Below are 18,356 nucleotides of genomic sequence, written 5' to 3' on the forward strand. Positions count from 1 at the left end.
TGTGCCCAACCTGTTCAAAGACAAAGTAGATAGATTTTAAAGCATGAGTCAGACCATTTTTGTCGAGCCTGCAACTTTTGTTGCAGAAAGCTCGACATAGGGATAGTGATCCGGCGGCGGCTACGGCGGAGGCGTTAGCTAACTTCTTAAAAGCTTTATATTTTAGAAGGTGGAAGACCTGGATGCTTCATACTTTGTATATAGATGCCTCATGTTACGAAGTTTCAGTCAGTCACATGTCCAATGTCCTTAACCTCATTTTCATGGTTCAGTGACCACTTGAAAAAAAAGTTCAAATTTTTTGTAATGTTGAATTCTCTCTTATTATAAGTAAAAGGATAACTATATTTGATATGTGCGTACCTTGCAAGGTCCTCATGTCTGTCAGACAGTTTTCACTTGACCTCGACCTCATTTCATGGATCAGTGAACAAGGTTAAGTTTTGGTGGTCAAGTCCATATCTCAGATACTATAAGCAATAGGGCTAGTATATTCAGTGTATGGAAGGACTGTAAGGTGTACATGTCCAACTGGCAGGTGTCATCTGACCTTGAACTCATTTTCATGGTTCAGTGGTTATAGTTAAATTTTTGCGTTTTGGTCTGTTTTTCTCATACTATATGCAATAGGTCTACTATATTTGTTGTATGGAACGATTGTAAGGTGTACATGTCTAGCGGGCAGATGCCATGTGACCTTGACCTCATTTTCATGGTTCAGTGGTCAAAATTAAATTTTTGTGTTTTGGTCTGTTTTTCTCATACTATATGCAATAGGTCTACTATATTTGTTGTATAGAACAATTGTAAGGTGTACATGTCTAGCATGCAGATGTCATGTGACCTTGACCTCATTTTCATGGTTCAGTGGTCAAAGTTAAGTTTTTGAGTTTTGGTCTTTTTATCTAATACTATATGCCATAGGTCAACTATATTTGGTGTCAGGAAATATTTTATGATCTTTATGTCAGTCGCACAGGTTTTATTTGACTGTGACCTCATTTTCACGGTTCATTGCACAGTGTTAAGTTTTGTGTTTTGGTCTATTTTTCTTAAACTATAAGTAATCGGTCAACTATATATGTTGTATAGAAGCATTGTTAGCTGTACATGTCTGTCTGGCATGGTTCATCTGACCTTGACCTCATTTTCAAGGTTCATTGGTCTATGTTTAGTTATCTTGGTCAATGTTAAGTTTATGTGACAGTTGTTATAAAGCTTAGCTTTATACTTAGGACTATCAACATAATATCAATGATTAGTATAGAAGGCGAGACATTTCAGCGTGTGCACTCTTGTTACTCCAAGTCTTTAAGATTTTATCCTTTAAACAGGAACAGAGGTTAGACACAAAGCAAATCAAGATGCACTCAGCGGGTTAAAAGATGCTTCAGTTTTTTTTTATTTTTAAAAAAAAGATCACCCTTGCACACAAACAAATCGTGTGGAAAGCATTTTGTTTGTTTTCCTTGATTCCGAATCATGTAGACGCTTCAATGCAAAAATACCTTGATTTAAAATGCTCGTTGACTACAGCATCGGAAAGGTATCACCAAAACCCAACGATCGTTGACTACAGCATCGGAAAGATATCACCAATAACCAACATAGCAAAAAAAAAAATAGTGGACAAGAATGGCCAATAAAATTTTTCGGGTCGCGGTGATTTTACCGGGTCGGTCGTGTGAGGGGAAACAAACAATATTTTATTTTTGGCCTAACCGGAAGGGGACTTACATAAATATTGCCCTGAAAAACTCTCCAATTTATGCTTATTCCTATTCTATTTTGTAGGCTTCTTTTTGCTTGAAGTCTCTAAGGCATTTATAAATTTATTCAAATTTCCTAGTCCAGATTACTTCAATATGAGCTGAAAATCTAACTACTTTTAACGCATAAATGTACAAATCTATAAATAATTTAGATAGACACTATTAAAATCATTATTTAGTCTGTGGTTTCTTTTTTTCTTGTCACCCACTTTCAATTTTGCTTGCTTAGTCATATGAAATCATGAGTGAGGGTGTTGTTTCAAAGTACATTCTCAGTGTTTTGTGCCATTGGCGATAAAATGGCTTTGGAAAATAATGATTTAAAGAACTTGTAACATTTAGAAATGTGACAGGGATGAAGCACATTTGATAAAACTAATTAAATATGTATACAAGTACAAATGACCTATATGTATATAATTACATTAGAAGTATGTTTCATTATGATACTTTATTCTGATTGGCCAACTGCACATCTCGTGTTATTCCGTAAGCAATTGCATTGCTCAATAAAACTTTTCATTCATGATAACACGTGGTCCCACAATAAAGTGCACAGGTGAATTAAATAAAACAATAATAAAATTCGACTTTTCATGATCATAGCTAAAAAATGTAATTATAAGTATTGAATGCTTCTTTTTGTAACTTCATAGGGTTGTAAAAGCGTTGACCGTGTGCACATTTTGAGTATGAAGCGCTTCCGCGCTTCATACAAAATGTACTTCGGTCAACGCTTTTACACCCCAATGAAGTTACAAAAAGAAGCATTCAATTCTTAAATAAAAGTTGGAAAAATTTGTACATATTGGTATTCTCTTTATATTTATTTACAAGTTTTGCAGACCTACTCATAGAGTGTATTATATGTCATTTCTATTTTTGTTTTTCTTGTTAATATTATAAATGTTTCCTACAAAGATGTTAAAAAAAACAAATTTTTGCATATAAAATAAGCCCTACATTTTACATACATGTACATAACATATTGTTATTTTCTTTATCACTTTTACAAGTTTCCCAAATACAATATAGAATCAAATGTCAGATTTATATTAGATTTTTGTATTAAAAGTTGAATGTCCTTACAAGGAGAAGTAATACACTAATACATAGTACTCTGTATCCAAATTTATGTTAAAAAAAGGAAAAAAAAAAAATCCTTGAATTTTCCAGTTGTAGGAAATTGATTAGCTTTATTTATAAGTTTATTAACATTTGGTTGCCGCAAACTAAAGTAGGAAAACAGAAAGGAAAAAAAAATCAGCAATTTTTATGTTTATTCAGGGGCATATCTCATGAATTGTATTTTGGAATCTTTCAGTAACATGGTTTCTAGAGCTTGTAACAGGAAAATATGGGCCGAACAGTTGCTTAGATTAATTCCTGTGATGATCATTTTCTTGTATGCTCATTTTGAAATGTTTTATGTGTAACTTTCATTGTAGTAACTTCCATTTTAGTACTCAGGACAAGATAAAACTTTTCTCATACCAAGAATTTCTTCTTCTTTTTTTTAAATTAAAGCAGTTTCAATTCAATTATAATTTATATAATTATAGAATATATATCATCATCAGCTTATTTTCCATATTCCATTTTCCAAAAATGTTGGTGAGTAATCTATATACCCAGTACCCTTGTTAAATTATCTTTGAGTGGTTTCTTATATAAATGTGTCTCTCTGGACCAACTTATTTATTATTTGATTTGATCCACTTCTTCTTCAAACTCTTTTGACTGATTCAGATTGTCAAGTTTATCCAGCATTATGTCTCATTCTTTATACTTGACAAAGTTTAGAGGTTTGGACTTCTGACTGTGTATTGTATATTAAAGAGGTTGGTTGATTCCTCTGTCAGATCTAGAAATTTTATTGTATCTCTATTTGATTGAAGAATTATTTTCATAACTTGCTATTGCACAGGCTAGAGTTACAAGGAAGCGTAGATTTTTCTGTTAACAAAATTCTTTTCTCGATTTTAATGTTTTCGTCATTTGGTTAACACATAGGGTATCTTGATCTAAATTCAAAGGTGGTATCAAAAAACCAGGGGAGCAATAACATAAGACCAAAAATCGTTAGAAAGTATAATCTTGATTTGATTCCAACAGAGGATTATGTTCTGTGTAAATTAGATCCTGACTTTTACTTCCGTAACTGTTCACAGTCTCGTGTAAATGTAAACCTGGTCTCAAATCCCTTCGCAGATTTTGAATAAGAGTACACTGTGTGTTAAAATACACTCAAATGTTGTTTAATGTTATGTAAAAATTAAAATGTTCATTAACAGTTTCATAGTATTCCTTTAAGTATATAAGTGTATTACATACATGACTTCAGGACATTCATTAACTGGACCACCCAATAAAAAATGGGGACACCAGGTCACTAAATGAAAATTAGCAAGGTCACTGTTCATGAAGTTTAAAATATTTAGGACTAACTGTTGTTATAGTTCAGGCTGAGAAATTTAATGAGACATTATTTAGATATCATCAAACTTAGCTATACTAAGCATGTTTTATACACATTTCATCATTTATATGTAATAAAATGTATCTACATTAATTAAATAAATATTAGTCTATGAATTTTTATTAGAACATTTTTAAATAAATGTCAAATGTTAAAAAAAAAATTCCCATCTTGAGCCTCTTGTCTAAATCCAATGTCAGTGCACTTAAAAGTAAGGATGGTGTGAGGTTCTCCATGTAGGTGGTTTATGTAAACCAATCAAACCTAGGTTTATATGAACATTTATAGTAGTCTTGACCTAACGGCTAAGTAAATAATCACTAATTAAAAAGGCAGTCCTTGTCCATTCACTCACCTGGTATGTCACTACCCATTAAAAGTCAACAATTTTATTAATCAGGAAATGCTTACATGAATGTCTTGAGGTTAGCACTTGAAAAGGTGTATATGATTTTGTTGACATGCGATACGTTTATACAACAGTGCATATATTTATAAAGAAAAATAATATCAACCTTCCTTCAACATTTCATCGGTTAACTGATGAAATATAGTGTGAATTGACTTGAATGATTAGTTCAGGAAAGGATAAATTTTATGATTTTTTAATTTAAAATTATACCGATACCATATGTTTATATAATAGAAAGAGAAAAGGTTGTCAAATTATTTAAAGTAATCGGAAGTGATTGTCAATGTGATTAATTGTTGATTTACATGTTCTTTTACTGAATTTATAATCATTACGCAACCTGCACTGGAATGTTTGACTTTTGTTTATGACAGCCAAAAAAAAAAACGTGAATGAAACAGTGAATTTTATTCTTTAAGTAAGGAGGAATTATTAATTGTATAAATCTTAGAGATATCTGAGATTATATTAACTACAACAAAGGAAAAAATCTTTTATTTGAGGAATTATTCAATTGATTAATTATACAAAAGAAAAAATGGAATTGTGTCTATAGAAAGATATAAAGATATTCCGAAGTCAGTGTCTTGTACTTCATTATAGGCAATAGTGGATTATATCGACAGTAATTTACATGAACACAACTGCACTAGAAGAACCAAATGACTGATTAAGTGCAGGAACAGGGATTTTATCCTGGAGCAAAAAATATTCAATATATTCTGTTTGATTTTAAGTCTTTGTTGTTTTTCTGTGTAACCGATAACGTTGATTGAAGTGGTATTAAAACACAAGGAGCTACGTTTCCGATTTTCTTGAGTGTTTAAAGCAAATCCGACTACAAAACCCTGTTAATGGTATCCTGTGGGATAATACTGAAGGAATAACACTCATTGAATATAGTTTTTTTATGTCATCAGGAGTTAACATCCCAGTGGTTGGCCTCTAAGATTTTTCAATATCCTCTCCTGGGCCTCAGGATTATCGAGTTTATATAACTTCACCCTTTTGGTTGAGTGCAGCAAATTTTGCAAAATTGAGTAAAAAAATGTAATCACTAGACTATAAAAGAAATATGTGTTGACAATTGCTTGTAAGAACTCATTGGATGGAGGTGTTTTGAGCAGACTCAGCGACCACTAATCCGGAAAATTTTAAATTACATTCATTCTTTATTATAGATATGTACTAAATTAATTTGTAGTTCATAGAGGTTTTTATTGATTTGGTTGTGGAGAAATTGAAAAACGATTGCATTTCGTGTAAATAAAACATTAATTTGGATATTTGATAGAAGCAAAAGTGCTGATTTGATTGAAAATTGAATTACAAGTGAAAATTTGACCAAATTCAGTTTTAAGGTGATAAGTTTGTGTAGAATACAATACAATGTACTGCAACTAAAAGGAAAATAACAAATTAAGACTTTCACAAGTTAACACTTACAGTTTGTGAGATTGCAAATTTTAAAGGGCATGGATTATTGTTTATTATTTCCTTTTGGAGACAAATAAGATAACATTTATTATGTAAAAATAATTCAGTGAGAAAGGAAGGTTTGATAATTGAAAACAAAACTGTTGGATAACTTCATGAACATTTTATATATCTAATGTTAATAATACAAAAAGTTTGGATATGGATGGAAATGGACCAGTTATCAGTAGTTCAGATGTAAAGTCAGATTTATCAAGGTATTGTACAATTATTACAGTGAACATTACAAAATACATTCTACAGAATAGAATAAAACAAAAATGATATTGAATGAACATTAGATCAATGTGGCTTTAGATTTTATTAGTATTAAACTAAAATCTTAACAGTACAGTAGAAAATATTGCACTTGAAATTCAATGTTTTTCAAGAAAGAACTAATAAAAAAGGTCTCAAAATTTAAAATGCGTTAATTTTCTTTTAAAAATGAAAAAAAAAAAAAAAAATTGAAAAAAGAAAGAAACAAGTTAGCACTTATATTTTGTATTTCTATTTTTAAAATTTATTAGAATTGATTAAGAATTGATCTTGTAATTTTAGGTGCAATTATCTGCAAACATTTCATAAAAATCCACAAGAAGTTAAATTATATTATCACATTTTATAGTACAATGTATAATATATATATACTTAATTTATCATGATACAGATAAATTAAAAAAAGTTGGTTATACATGTACAGTAAACATATTTTCTTGTTTATTGTGTCACCTTTTGTCATGTCAGGATCTTTAATAGCTGACTATGTTTCAGACATGATTATTGTTAAAAGCTGCAATAAGAACATTGTAGTTACTTATGGTGGCCCCAATGGCAGAGTGGTCAAATTTGTTACTTCTGTAATCACTAGCCTGTAAGTCAACACTGAGGTTGTGAGTTTGAACCCTGCTCGTGCAGGTGCACTCGACTCCAATCTTTCTTGACTAGGATTGACAGTTTCCTATGGAAGGTCAGTGGTTTTCTCCAGGAACTTTCTCTTGTTCCACAAATAAAAACTGGCCGCCATAAAGTAGCCCAAAAGTGGTGCTTAAAAGTGGTGTTCACATAAAATCAAATGTAGTTGCTTACCATCTGTGGTGGATAATTTGGTCAAACACATCTACTTATTTTTATATACAATCTCTTTTTGATTTGTGTACTTAAAAAATTACAAAATGTTTACAGTGAAAAAAAATTTTGTATAATATACTCAGCAAAACAATTATCCAAAATTTGTCCTATATAAATAGGGTATTTTAATCACCAGTGATACATGTTCAAATTAGAATAAAGTCTCTACACCAGATTTGTTTTACATAAGTAACATTACTCAGGTTCCACATGTGGAGCAACATTTGCTTATTCTTCCTGAACACCTGAGATCACCCCTGGTTGTTTGGTAGGTTTTGTGTTGTCCTGTCTTTAGTTGCCTGTGTTGTGTTTATGATGTTTTTCTCTTTGTCTTTCTTTTGGTTTTAACTATGTCATTTTCAGTTTATTTTCGACTTGTGAGTTCGCTTGTCCGTTGGTATTTTTGCCTTACTTTAAATCACAGTAAGGTGTGAATGTAAACTTGTTAAATGTTATTTGAATGTTAATTCCAACTATATATATATTAAAAGTCATTTTGAGATTCTTATATGACACGTTTGTAAGTTGCATGATATCAAAGTTTTTACATGTAAAAAAAAGAGTTCCTGATGATAATAATGTTATAGTATAGTGTAGTACGAACCTTCTTGCCATATTATATGGCCCCTGCTGAAAAAAGATTTTAAGAACTCTTTCTCAAAAAAGGTATATGTCAATCATACTTTCAGACACAGTATCAAAATCATAAAGTTGTTATAAAAAAACTGCAGCCATTTCAATATTAAAGAGTTTACATATTATGCTGAAAAGGTAATTTGTACAATTTTACTTATTTCAATCATATTGAGATGTTATTCAGAAAAGCAAATTGCTGTTGGAGACAATTTTCAAAAATGTTCTGTTTTGTAAATTTTGCATCTTGAACCAAAAAAAACGGATACAATTTGTACGTAGTTAACCTTGTTCAGGCCTGTAGCCAGGAATTTCCAAAGGGGGTTATTTGGCCTCAAAAACTCGACTTTAACAGTCACAATTTGAACAGAATGTTGACTTTATTTGTTTTCAAGGGGGGGTTCGTCCGAACCCCCCTGGCTACGGGTATGTTGTTTCTAATATTTTTTTGGTTTTATTTGTTTCTTAAAATGGCAGTATTGAGCAGTCTTTTGCATTTTTGTCGAGCCTGCAACTTTTGTTGCAGAAAGCTCGACATAGGGATAGTGATCCGGCGGCGGCGGCGGCGGCGGCGGCGGCGGCGGCGGTGTTAGCTAACTTCTTAAAAGCTTTATATTTTAGAAGGTGGAAGACCTGGATGCTTCATACTTTGTATATAGATGCCTCATGTTACGAAGTTTCCGTCAGTCACATGTCCAATGTCCTTGACCTCATTTTCATGGTTCAGTGACCACTTGAAAAAAAAGTTCAGATTTTTTGTAATGTTGAATTCTCTCTTATTATAAGTAATAGGATAACTATATTTGATATGTGCGTACCTTGCAAGGTCCTCATGTCTGTCAGACAGTTTTCACTTGACCTCGAACTCATTTCATGGATCAGTGAACAAGGTTAAGTTTTGGTGGTCAAGTCCGTATCTCAGATACTATAAGCAATAGGGCTTGTATATTCGGTGTATGGAAGGACTGTAAGGTGTACATGTCCAACTGGCAGGTGTCATCTGACCTTGACCTCATTTTCATGGTTCAGTGGTTATAGTTAAATTTTTGTGTTTTGGTCTGTTTTTTTCATACTATATGCAATAGGTCTACTGTATTTGTTGTATGGAATGATTGTAAGGTGTACATGTCTAGCGGGCAGATGTCATGTGACCTTGACCTCATTTTCATGGTTCAGTGGTTATAGTTAAATTTTTGTGTTTTGGTCTGTTTTTTTCATACTATATGCAATAGGTCTGCTATATTTGTTGTATGGAATGATTGTAAGGTGTACATGTCTAGCGGGCAGATGTCATGTGACCTTGACCTCATTTTCATGGTTCAGTGGTCAAAGTTAAGTTTTTGAGTTTTGGTCTATTTATCTAATACTATATGCCATAGGTCAACTATATTTGGTGTATGGAAATATTTTATGATCTTTATGTCAGTAGCGCAGGTTTCTTTTGACCATGACCTCATTTTCACGGTTCATTGCACAGTGTTAATTTTTTGTGTTTTGGTCTATTTTTCTTAAACTATAAGTAATAGGTCAACTATATATATTGTATAGAAGCATTGTTAGCTGTACATGTCTGCCTGGCATGGTTCATCTGACCTTGACCTCATTTTCATGGTTCATTGGTCTTTGTTTAGTTATATTGGTTAATGTTAAGTTTATGAGACAGTTGTAATAAAGCTTTATACTTAGGGCTATCAACATAATATCAATGATTAGTAAAGAAGGCGAGACATTTCAGCGTGTGCACTCTTGTTTTATCTCTGCATTTGTTCAGAAATGCCAAGAATGGCAAGATAAACTTTTGAAGTTGTGATTAACTGTGAACTTTAGTACAAATCTTCAAAAATAATATGAAACAAGTCTTTTTTTAATGCAATTTATTTTTAAATGAATATTGGTGATACAATTTTGCCCTCTGACTGTAGTGATAATTGTGTAAACCTTTTACCAATTCCATTTACTGTATATAAAGCCTTGGTTCATTATTATATGAATCCTGGAGAAATATTTTTTTATTGGTTTGTTATTTTGTGCTTCCCTATTCTGTCAAGGAAGTTAGAACTAACAAGTATTTGCTGAGGAGGATGTTTTATTTGTGATCATTGATCTATACAACCATGTTGACTTTTAAGCCTGGTCTGACTGAGTGCATTATCTAAGAGCAATTGGTGCACCAGGGTTAACATGGTTAATATTAAGTGGTTGGCATTTTGTTATGGAAGTTTGTGGTTATTTTATATGGACACCTTTTATCTCCCCCTTGTCACTTATGTTAATTGTTGCCACATGCAGTTAAAATGCAGATAGTAAATTTTTGAAAGCATGAAATTGTCGTAAAAGCAGTGATTGATGTTTTCAGTGTTTGAACTATTTTATTTCAGACATATTATAATATAATTTACTCAGTATTTCAAGAGTAAGAATTACTTGCAACCTTATAAGGCACAGAAATTTATGCTGCTTGAAAAATCAAAAATGATGGATATTTTTTTTTTAAATGTTTTGCCTCTTGTGCATTGATTATCATATGCAACATAAAACAAACCTGTGTGACGTTTCAAGTACTGGATATCACAAGCAAAAAAATCTTGATATTGATATCTGATTAAAACTGCAACTTAATTTATGTTTTTCTCACATGAAATGAATTTTGAGACTGCAAAAGCTTTCTCTGAAAAAAATGCTGGTCAATTATGTTAACAATGTAAAATACTTTGAAAACTTTGACAATCAGTGAAACATGAATGATTATAATGGGGTGAACTGAACCAAAATATACACTATCTTGTAGTCCATGTTAAATAGCATGTTTATGAATGGATAGCATTTATAAACACCAGAAAAAGTAATTTAACAGAACAATTTTTGTGAGCTATTTTAAAAAAAAAGTCAGTTGTCAAAAAAAAAAACAAGTTTGATACTTATTTTGATAACATGAAGTAAATTGTTAACAGCATGCAATATATTGTTGAATGGGAAAAAAAGACAAAAAAAACATTTCTTTCTCATTGTCATGGCAAACATTTCAAATTTGAGTCCTTGATTTTTTTTTAACCATGTGCAGAAATTTTGATGCAGTTTTTACTACCTTAGGTGCACTTCTTTGCTATCAAGAATTTTAAAATCTCATGCATACAAAAAAGAAATCATCCTGTTAATGCCATTATGGCAGGTTCATCTGGGACAATGTGCCTTTGTCAAACTGTCAAGTATTCATCCTTTAAGATGGATAACTGTTTAAAGTTGCATAATTTTACACAGAGAATTAAAGTTTGCAGGGTAAAACAATTTCCTGTTTTAAAAAGTTTAAACAAGGACAAATCTGTAACCTGCATAGTTCAAACAAGTTTCACCTATTAAGTAGCTCAATGAATTCAATTAGTACACGAGTGCAGTCTTTCATAATAATTAAAAATTGTAATTGATGTCCTACGGTTGTGGTTCGTAAATGATTATGTTGATATTATGTACTTTTTCTCTGGAGTATTGAAATCTTGAACGTCATTGATGGTATAACAAAAGTTATTCAATCAAAAAATGAGTGCATGCCTCGCAAGTTTTTAAATGACGTTGACATCTAGGTGGCATGTATTTATAAGTTTTACTTCCTCTCAGTATCTGTTGCGAACAGGAATTTTATCAAGCACAAATAGGTTTCTTCCTTTTAGGTTTTTTGTAAAACAATAGATTTTGCCATACTTAAATGATTTGTTCTTTAATGAAATGCAGAACAGCATCCTCCCTAAGATTTCTCAAACATGTTCTTGTTAGTGCGTTACTTTGTAATTGATGATTTAGTGGTACAATGAGTGCTCAGAGTTTATAATCAGGTAGGGGCACCTGACTTGTGTTTTCTGTACTACAGATTGATCATTAAGGAAATCCAAATCAGATTTATGTGTTTACACCAAGCTAGTTAACAATCAAGTAGATGTGTAATTGCACTTTATCGATTGGTCACTTCTGGAGGAAATATGTTGACAATCTTTTATTGAAATGGTATCTATGAAGTTATGAGTTCATTGTGTTCACCTCATTTTTTGCAAAAGTGTTTTTCTTTCAGATGTGACACCCTTCTCCTGTATTGTCCTTACTTATTGTGGCGGCTGGGGTTATGGACTCTATGTCAGGGTTTCACTTTTTGTTTGCAATTAAGACTATGATGTAAGAGTATATATGTAAATGATATAAAATAAAAAAATAAAAAACTGGTCACGAAATTAAACAAGAGAAAAAATTTATACAGATTAATAGTGAAATACGGTTTATAGAAATAAATGTGTGTGCTCTTTTAAGGCTTATTAATTTTATCTTTTAGAGAATAATCTCAAATATATGTATGAAAAATATTGAGCATCCGATTCACATAAGTTGAGTAAGTACATCCTTTAATCTAATTAATTTGTACTAAGAGTATCTTGTCTGGATATTAAAAATAGTTGTCACACTCCATAATGTTTGTTTGATCTTATCAGAGGAAGTTTCAAGGGCATTCTATACATACGCTTGACCCTTTTTAATTTGTGATTTTAGCACAGATAACAATTGATATAGATTCTGAAAATTCAATAACTAAGAACTTGCCAGTTATGCAAACAAAAATATTGAAAAAAGGCCGGTTTCATTGTATAATAATATGGATTAAATGTATTTCCTTTAAGCAAATCAACGGAATCTGAGTAAATTTTCAAATGAAGTCTTATTTAGGTCTCCCCACATATTTTCAAATGGTGGAAACCAGTACAAGTGCAACTTTAAATTTTGTGCAACATTTAGTTATGTAAAGTTATGCCCCTTGAAATATTTAGAAAATGTTTCTTGATAATTTTTTAAACTTAAAGCTTATTAAACGGTGCTCTCCCAAGTATTTGTGTATAGCACCATAGGATTTTAAGATAGTAATGTTTCCTAAGAATTATATATTATTGTCCCTAAGATTCATGTTGCACTCAAACTCAAGTATGCCTTGAAAGAATTTGTCATCCTTGTACTTCAAATTTTCGCTTTTTTCCCCCTGAATTATTGGAACATAATGAAATAATAACAGTTGCTTGGTACTCATGATTCATGTGGACATGTTGAAGCCTTTTGATTACTGATCTTCTTTTATTACTTGGAGGGGAAAGATAAAGTTCTATTTTGTTCCAGAAACTATCTTTATTGGACTTGCAAGCTGTCTTGAACACTTAAAGGAAATAAAAATAATGACATAATGTGCATTCAGCTGCATATGTGTTTAATTTTGAATCGATTTGTTAGATCTTTATTCAAAAGTCAAATCCTGACAGTATTTAAATTAAGTCCAAAAATTATTTATTCATGTTGTGCCTTTGAAGACCATAGAGACTAGTGTTGAGATAAAAAGATCAATTGTTCTTCGTTTTCATGTGTAAAAATATACCTAAAATTTGTGCAAATTATATGTTATTAATAAATTTAATTACTTTCCAAAGTTTTTTTTTTTTTTTTTTAGAAAAATTCTAGGAGTTCTGTCTCAAAAGTAGTGAAAATAACATTGTGTAATTAATAATTATTTTATGCATGCAAGTTTTTAAATGATTTTATATAATAATTCAAAAGAATTTTATGTAGTTCATCTTTTACCAAAAAAATTTATTTTGATAAGAAACAAATAACTACATGAGATACATTGCTTAAAGGGATATCAATTCATGTCCACAAGCTCCAAAATGTTTCCCTTAAATTAATTTCATTGCATAAAGTAATTACCAGTTAAGAGAATTGAATAAGTACTGTTTGTTTTTGTTGACATAAAGACATATTCAAGATTGTACCTTAAAAGGTGAAAGGAAAAATCGAATGTACTAGAAGAAAACAAAAACTTCCAGTTCTGTTCTTAACTCCACTATATAAAAAAAGAACTATAGATAAATGTTTTATTACATTTGAATTAGACCATTGTGTAATATAACTCGGTGCAAAGCCTGAACTTAATGCCTTTCTTTATATTCTCTCTTAACTTATTAAGTTAGCTCTAGGATCGTGTCTAGTAGGAAATCTACAGTAAACTCAATTAGTACCTAGTAACATTGAAAAGAAAGTAAACCTGAAAGATTAACAGCTAAAGTAGGATTGATTTGATATCTCAAGCTTATGATCTCTTTAAAATGTGAATCTGTAAACAGAGGTGGATTTAGAGGGGGGGGCCCCTTTTTGGGAAAAAAATTGGTTGCTTATATAGGGAATCACTGAAGCGTGACTGGAGCGGGCCCCCTCTTAGCGCAGTCAGTGGGCCCCCACTTATGAAAATTTCTAGATCCGCCAGTGGTAAATGTTGCTTAAAAATCATTGTCATTTTGTGTTCAAGTGTAAAGCTGTTATAAAAAAAAAACCCGAAATACTAGCTTATTGGCCTTAAATATCCTGTTCTCATATACTTGTGTGCTATACCTCCTTAATATTTCACTATTAATCTATAAATCTTATTATACACAATGTACATTGAGGTTTTACACCTACAACTCTTTGTTATTTGAAATTAATAAAGTAAGTGAGCGATAGACATAGTGTGGGTAGTTTGGTATATAAAGATAATAAAGCTTAAATTTGGATACAAAAATAGATAAGAAGATGTGGTATGATTGCCAATGAGACAAGTATCCACTAGAGACCTAATGATGTCAAGGTAAACAGCTATACTGAGGTCACTACTGCCTTCAACAATGAGCAAACTGCATACTTTCAATCTCTTGACATGGATATCATCAGTCTGTACTCTCAAGATATTTTGTATTGGTTTATTAATTATAACATGAAGTTATGACAAGGAAATAGAAGTACAATAATGCCTTAGTATCAAGTTTAATGGATTTGTAACCAATAAGAACAAACATGCTTATGTTCCTTTATGACTTTATTAAAATTATGTTAATTTCTTCCTTATTAGCTGATAGTTTCTGTAGTGTTGACTTACTAACAGGGAAGACTTTTTTGGTTTAAGAAATCTCTCTTTCTTTATGACTTATGACCATCAGACAGCAATCCAATGACACAAATAACCATAAAGCATAGTATATTAGGTCTTAAATATTTAAAAATTAATATTTTTTGATAATTTTTGTTACTAAAATGTCTACTTGTTTAATTCTCAAATTATTTTTAAAGGGTGATATAAGTTTTTGACAATTTCTGGTATTTTCCAATAAAATAAACTATTTCTTTGAAGTTTTAATACATTTACAATAAATGTTATGGGTGTTATTATCCAAATTTTTGTCTAGGCCTATAATCCTTGTTAAAAGAATGTTACATAAACCTTGCCAGAACTATTCCTTGATGTTTCATTCGAATTCATTGAAACTTTCCACAAAAACTGAGATAATGAGAAAATTTTAGTTTGATCTGAGAAGGCATGAAAGCTATAGGATCTGTCTTTTTTAGGAACTGTATGTCACATTTTAGCTACAAGATATTTGTTGAATATGGGTTTTCAACTTTATTGTACTTGTTCAAGCCATAAATTAAAAATTTACTTGTGCACCTGCAGTTACCGACTCGCACAGTTAAACCTTATTTCTATAGATAAAAATAGACCTACTTACAGTAGAGATCCCTTCTGTTAAGTGCACTAGAAATAGACCTACTTACAGTAGAGATCCCTTCTGTTAAGTGCACTAGAAATAGACCTACTTACAGTAGAGATCCCTTCTGTTACGTGCACTGATAGAAATAGACCTACTTACAGTAGAGATCCCTTCTGTTAAGTGCACTAGAAATAGACCTTCTGCTGTTGTCTGCTCTATGGTCGGGTTGTTGTCTCTTTGGCACATTCCCCATTTCCATCCTCAATTTTACTACTTACAGTAGAGATCCCTTCTATTAAGTGGACTAAAAATAGACCTATGCAGTAGAGATCCCTTCTGTGAAGTGCACTGATAGAAATAGACCTACTTACAGTAGAGATCCCTTCTGTTAAGTGCACTAGAAATAGACCTACTTACAGTAGAGATCCCCTCTATTAAGTGCACTGATCGTGACACTAATTTTTATTTCTCATCGATTATATCCATACAATGTCATGATTTATTAATGTAATATAAAAGTGATAATAAAGCATGAAAAATACTGCACCAACTTGCAAGCTAGTAATTTTTCATGATGAATAAACCTAGATAGGAGTACATATGTTCTCCACTGTTGCATTCAGTTACAGATAATTAGTTTATATTAAAGAGAGAACAAAGAAAGATATCAGTTTTAACTCTGTTGATTAATTTCATTTTGATCTGCAATGTATTATCTAATGTTTTCTGTATGCTACGTACAAAATGCAACACATTTTTATAGATGATCTATAGAAAGATTTGATTCAAGTTGCATCTAGAATTATGTACCCAGAGCTGTCATTGTGACAATATTATTCAATTGCACAGGCTTAAATTTACAGAGAAAAAAAGGGGGGAAACTATGTTGCTCATCACTTCAGAAGTTTCCCATAATCCCACATTTCAGCCTGCCCAAAAACCACTGATGAGGTTACAGGTTAATTGTATTAACATAAACATTTTCTTTTCAAACCTGTCAGAATATGGTTTGTTTTATTTTTTTGTCTTGAAGATAAAAAAAATAAAGCAAAGAAACATATGTCCAATAACTGACAGATCATTTCTGAATCATTTAATGAAATGAAACTGTCATAGAAACTTGTACTTTTTAACAATGAAAGAAACCAAACCTAAGAATAGCAATGCATGTCCTCTTGTGTTGTAATGAATGACATTGGGTGAATGTGGTTATTGACTTGAGTCAATAGAAAGTCACCAAGTATATTTAATCATTTAATTTTCCTTCCTTGTGGATTAACTCCTCATGTTGACCTGGTTTGACCTGTAACAAATCAGGACATGAACCATTGATGAATTTATTAAAATAAAAAAGAGGATCCCTTGAGGGAAATATGTTTAAGCTGAAAGATCAAAACAGACCAGCCTTTAATAAGACGTAGGTGGTTATAAATGATGATTACTTTAATGGTAGCGTGGATGTGTTCATGCAAGATGACAGCATATCGAAAAATTAGATTAATAATAGTATCACTATAACTTTAACCCAAAGTAATATTTCTAGGGCATGCACATGCTTTCTTGTCTTTCTCAGTTGGTTCAGAATAAGTAAAAGTGCATGAGATATAAAAATGATCCAATAATTATTACCAATGACTGAATTTAAAATAAAAAAATTAATAATAAAAAGTAATAGACAAATAATAAAATATGACATTTCATAATTTGTCTATTTCTTTTTTGTAAATTTTTAAAAATTATTAAATATGATTCAAATCTGCTCTAGTAAATTAAATGATGCAGGTATGATTTTTCTCTCTTTTTTTTAAACAATTAAAAAAAAATAATTTATATTTCATTTTATGCATGATGCCTTTTTGTACACCATTTGAGATTTACTGTCATTGTAATTTAAGGGGAGAATATCTACTCTTAATGGTATGAAAACTCATTTCAAATCCCAAAAGCAGTTCTACATTGTCATATATTTTAAGTCAAGCAGTCAGATTTATTTTTCAGTGTAACCATTTCAGTTTCAAAAAGCAATATTTCAAGTTTAAAACATTCCTTGTGAGAAATTAACCCTTATTTTTTCACTTTTACTTGGATTCAAACCAAAAGATGAAAATGAAATCTTACTTGTTTACTAATTTGGAGAAAAGTTGATGCTGGCAGAATATATCATTGAATGATTTGCGTAAAAAAGCCATTAATATTTGTTATCTGTCTGGGATGAAGGACAACAACCAGTAGAGAGATTATTGACCTCTATTTGAACTCAGGATTTCATCAGGCTACCTAGTCTAGACTATTGCCTGCTTAAGGAATTATTAGAATAGATACTAATTAAAAAAATATGACAGGCCGTGTGTCTCAAGTATATATTCAGTTTTCTTTTTGATGCAATAATTTTTTTTGAAAAAAGAGAATAATTTTTGTCGAGCCTGCAACTTTTGTTGCAGAAAGCTCGACATAGGGATAGTGATCTGGCGGCGGCGTTAGCTCACTTCTTAAAAGCTTTATATTTTAGAAAGTGGAAGACCTGGATGCTTCATACTTAGTATATAGATGCTTCATGTTACGAAGTTTCCGTCAGTCACATGTCCAATGTCCTTGACCTCATTTTTATGGTTCAGTGACCACTTGAAAAAAAAGTTCAAATTTTTTGTAATGTTGAATTCTCTCTTATTATAAGTAATAGGATAACTATATTTGATATGTGCGTATCTTGCAAGGTCCTCATGTCTGTCAGACAGTTTTCACTTGACCTCGACCTCATTTCATGGATCAGTGAACAAGGTTAAGTTTTGGTGGTCAAGTCCATATCTCAGATACTATAAGCAATAGGGCTAGTATATTCGGTGTATGGAAGGACTGTTAGGTGCACATGTCCAACTGGCAGGTGTCATCTGACCTTGACCTCATTTTCATGG

The 18,356-nt window shown here is 31.4% G+C and overlaps 1 protein-coding gene across 2 annotated transcripts in view; it reads left to right on the forward strand.

Annotated features, from left to right (window-relative positions):
• LOC139512481 (speckle-type POZ protein-like) overlaps positions 1-18,356 on the forward strand; it is a 64,705-nt gene that overhangs the window by 18,718 nt on the left and 27,631 nt on the right. Inside the window, exon 1 of one of the 2 annotated variants that reach the window (XM_071300112.1) lies at positions 4,533-6,357. The exons of the other annotated variant lie outside the window; for it this stretch is intronic. Within the exon in view, the coding sequence (XP_071156213.1) occupies positions 6,302-6,357 (56 nt within the window). The 5' untranslated portion in view covers positions 4,533-6,301. Of the gene's footprint in view, positions 1-4,532; positions 6,358-18,356 lie in introns of those variants that run through there. 2 annotated transcript variants of the gene reach the window in all.

The sequence above is a fragment of the Mytilus edulis genome, chromosome 2 (assembly GCF_963676685.1).
Source record: "Mytilus edulis chromosome 2, xbMytEdul2.2, whole genome shotgun sequence".
NCBI classification, from domain to species: Eukaryota; Metazoa; Mollusca; class Bivalvia; order Mytilida; family Mytilidae; genus Mytilus; species Mytilus edulis.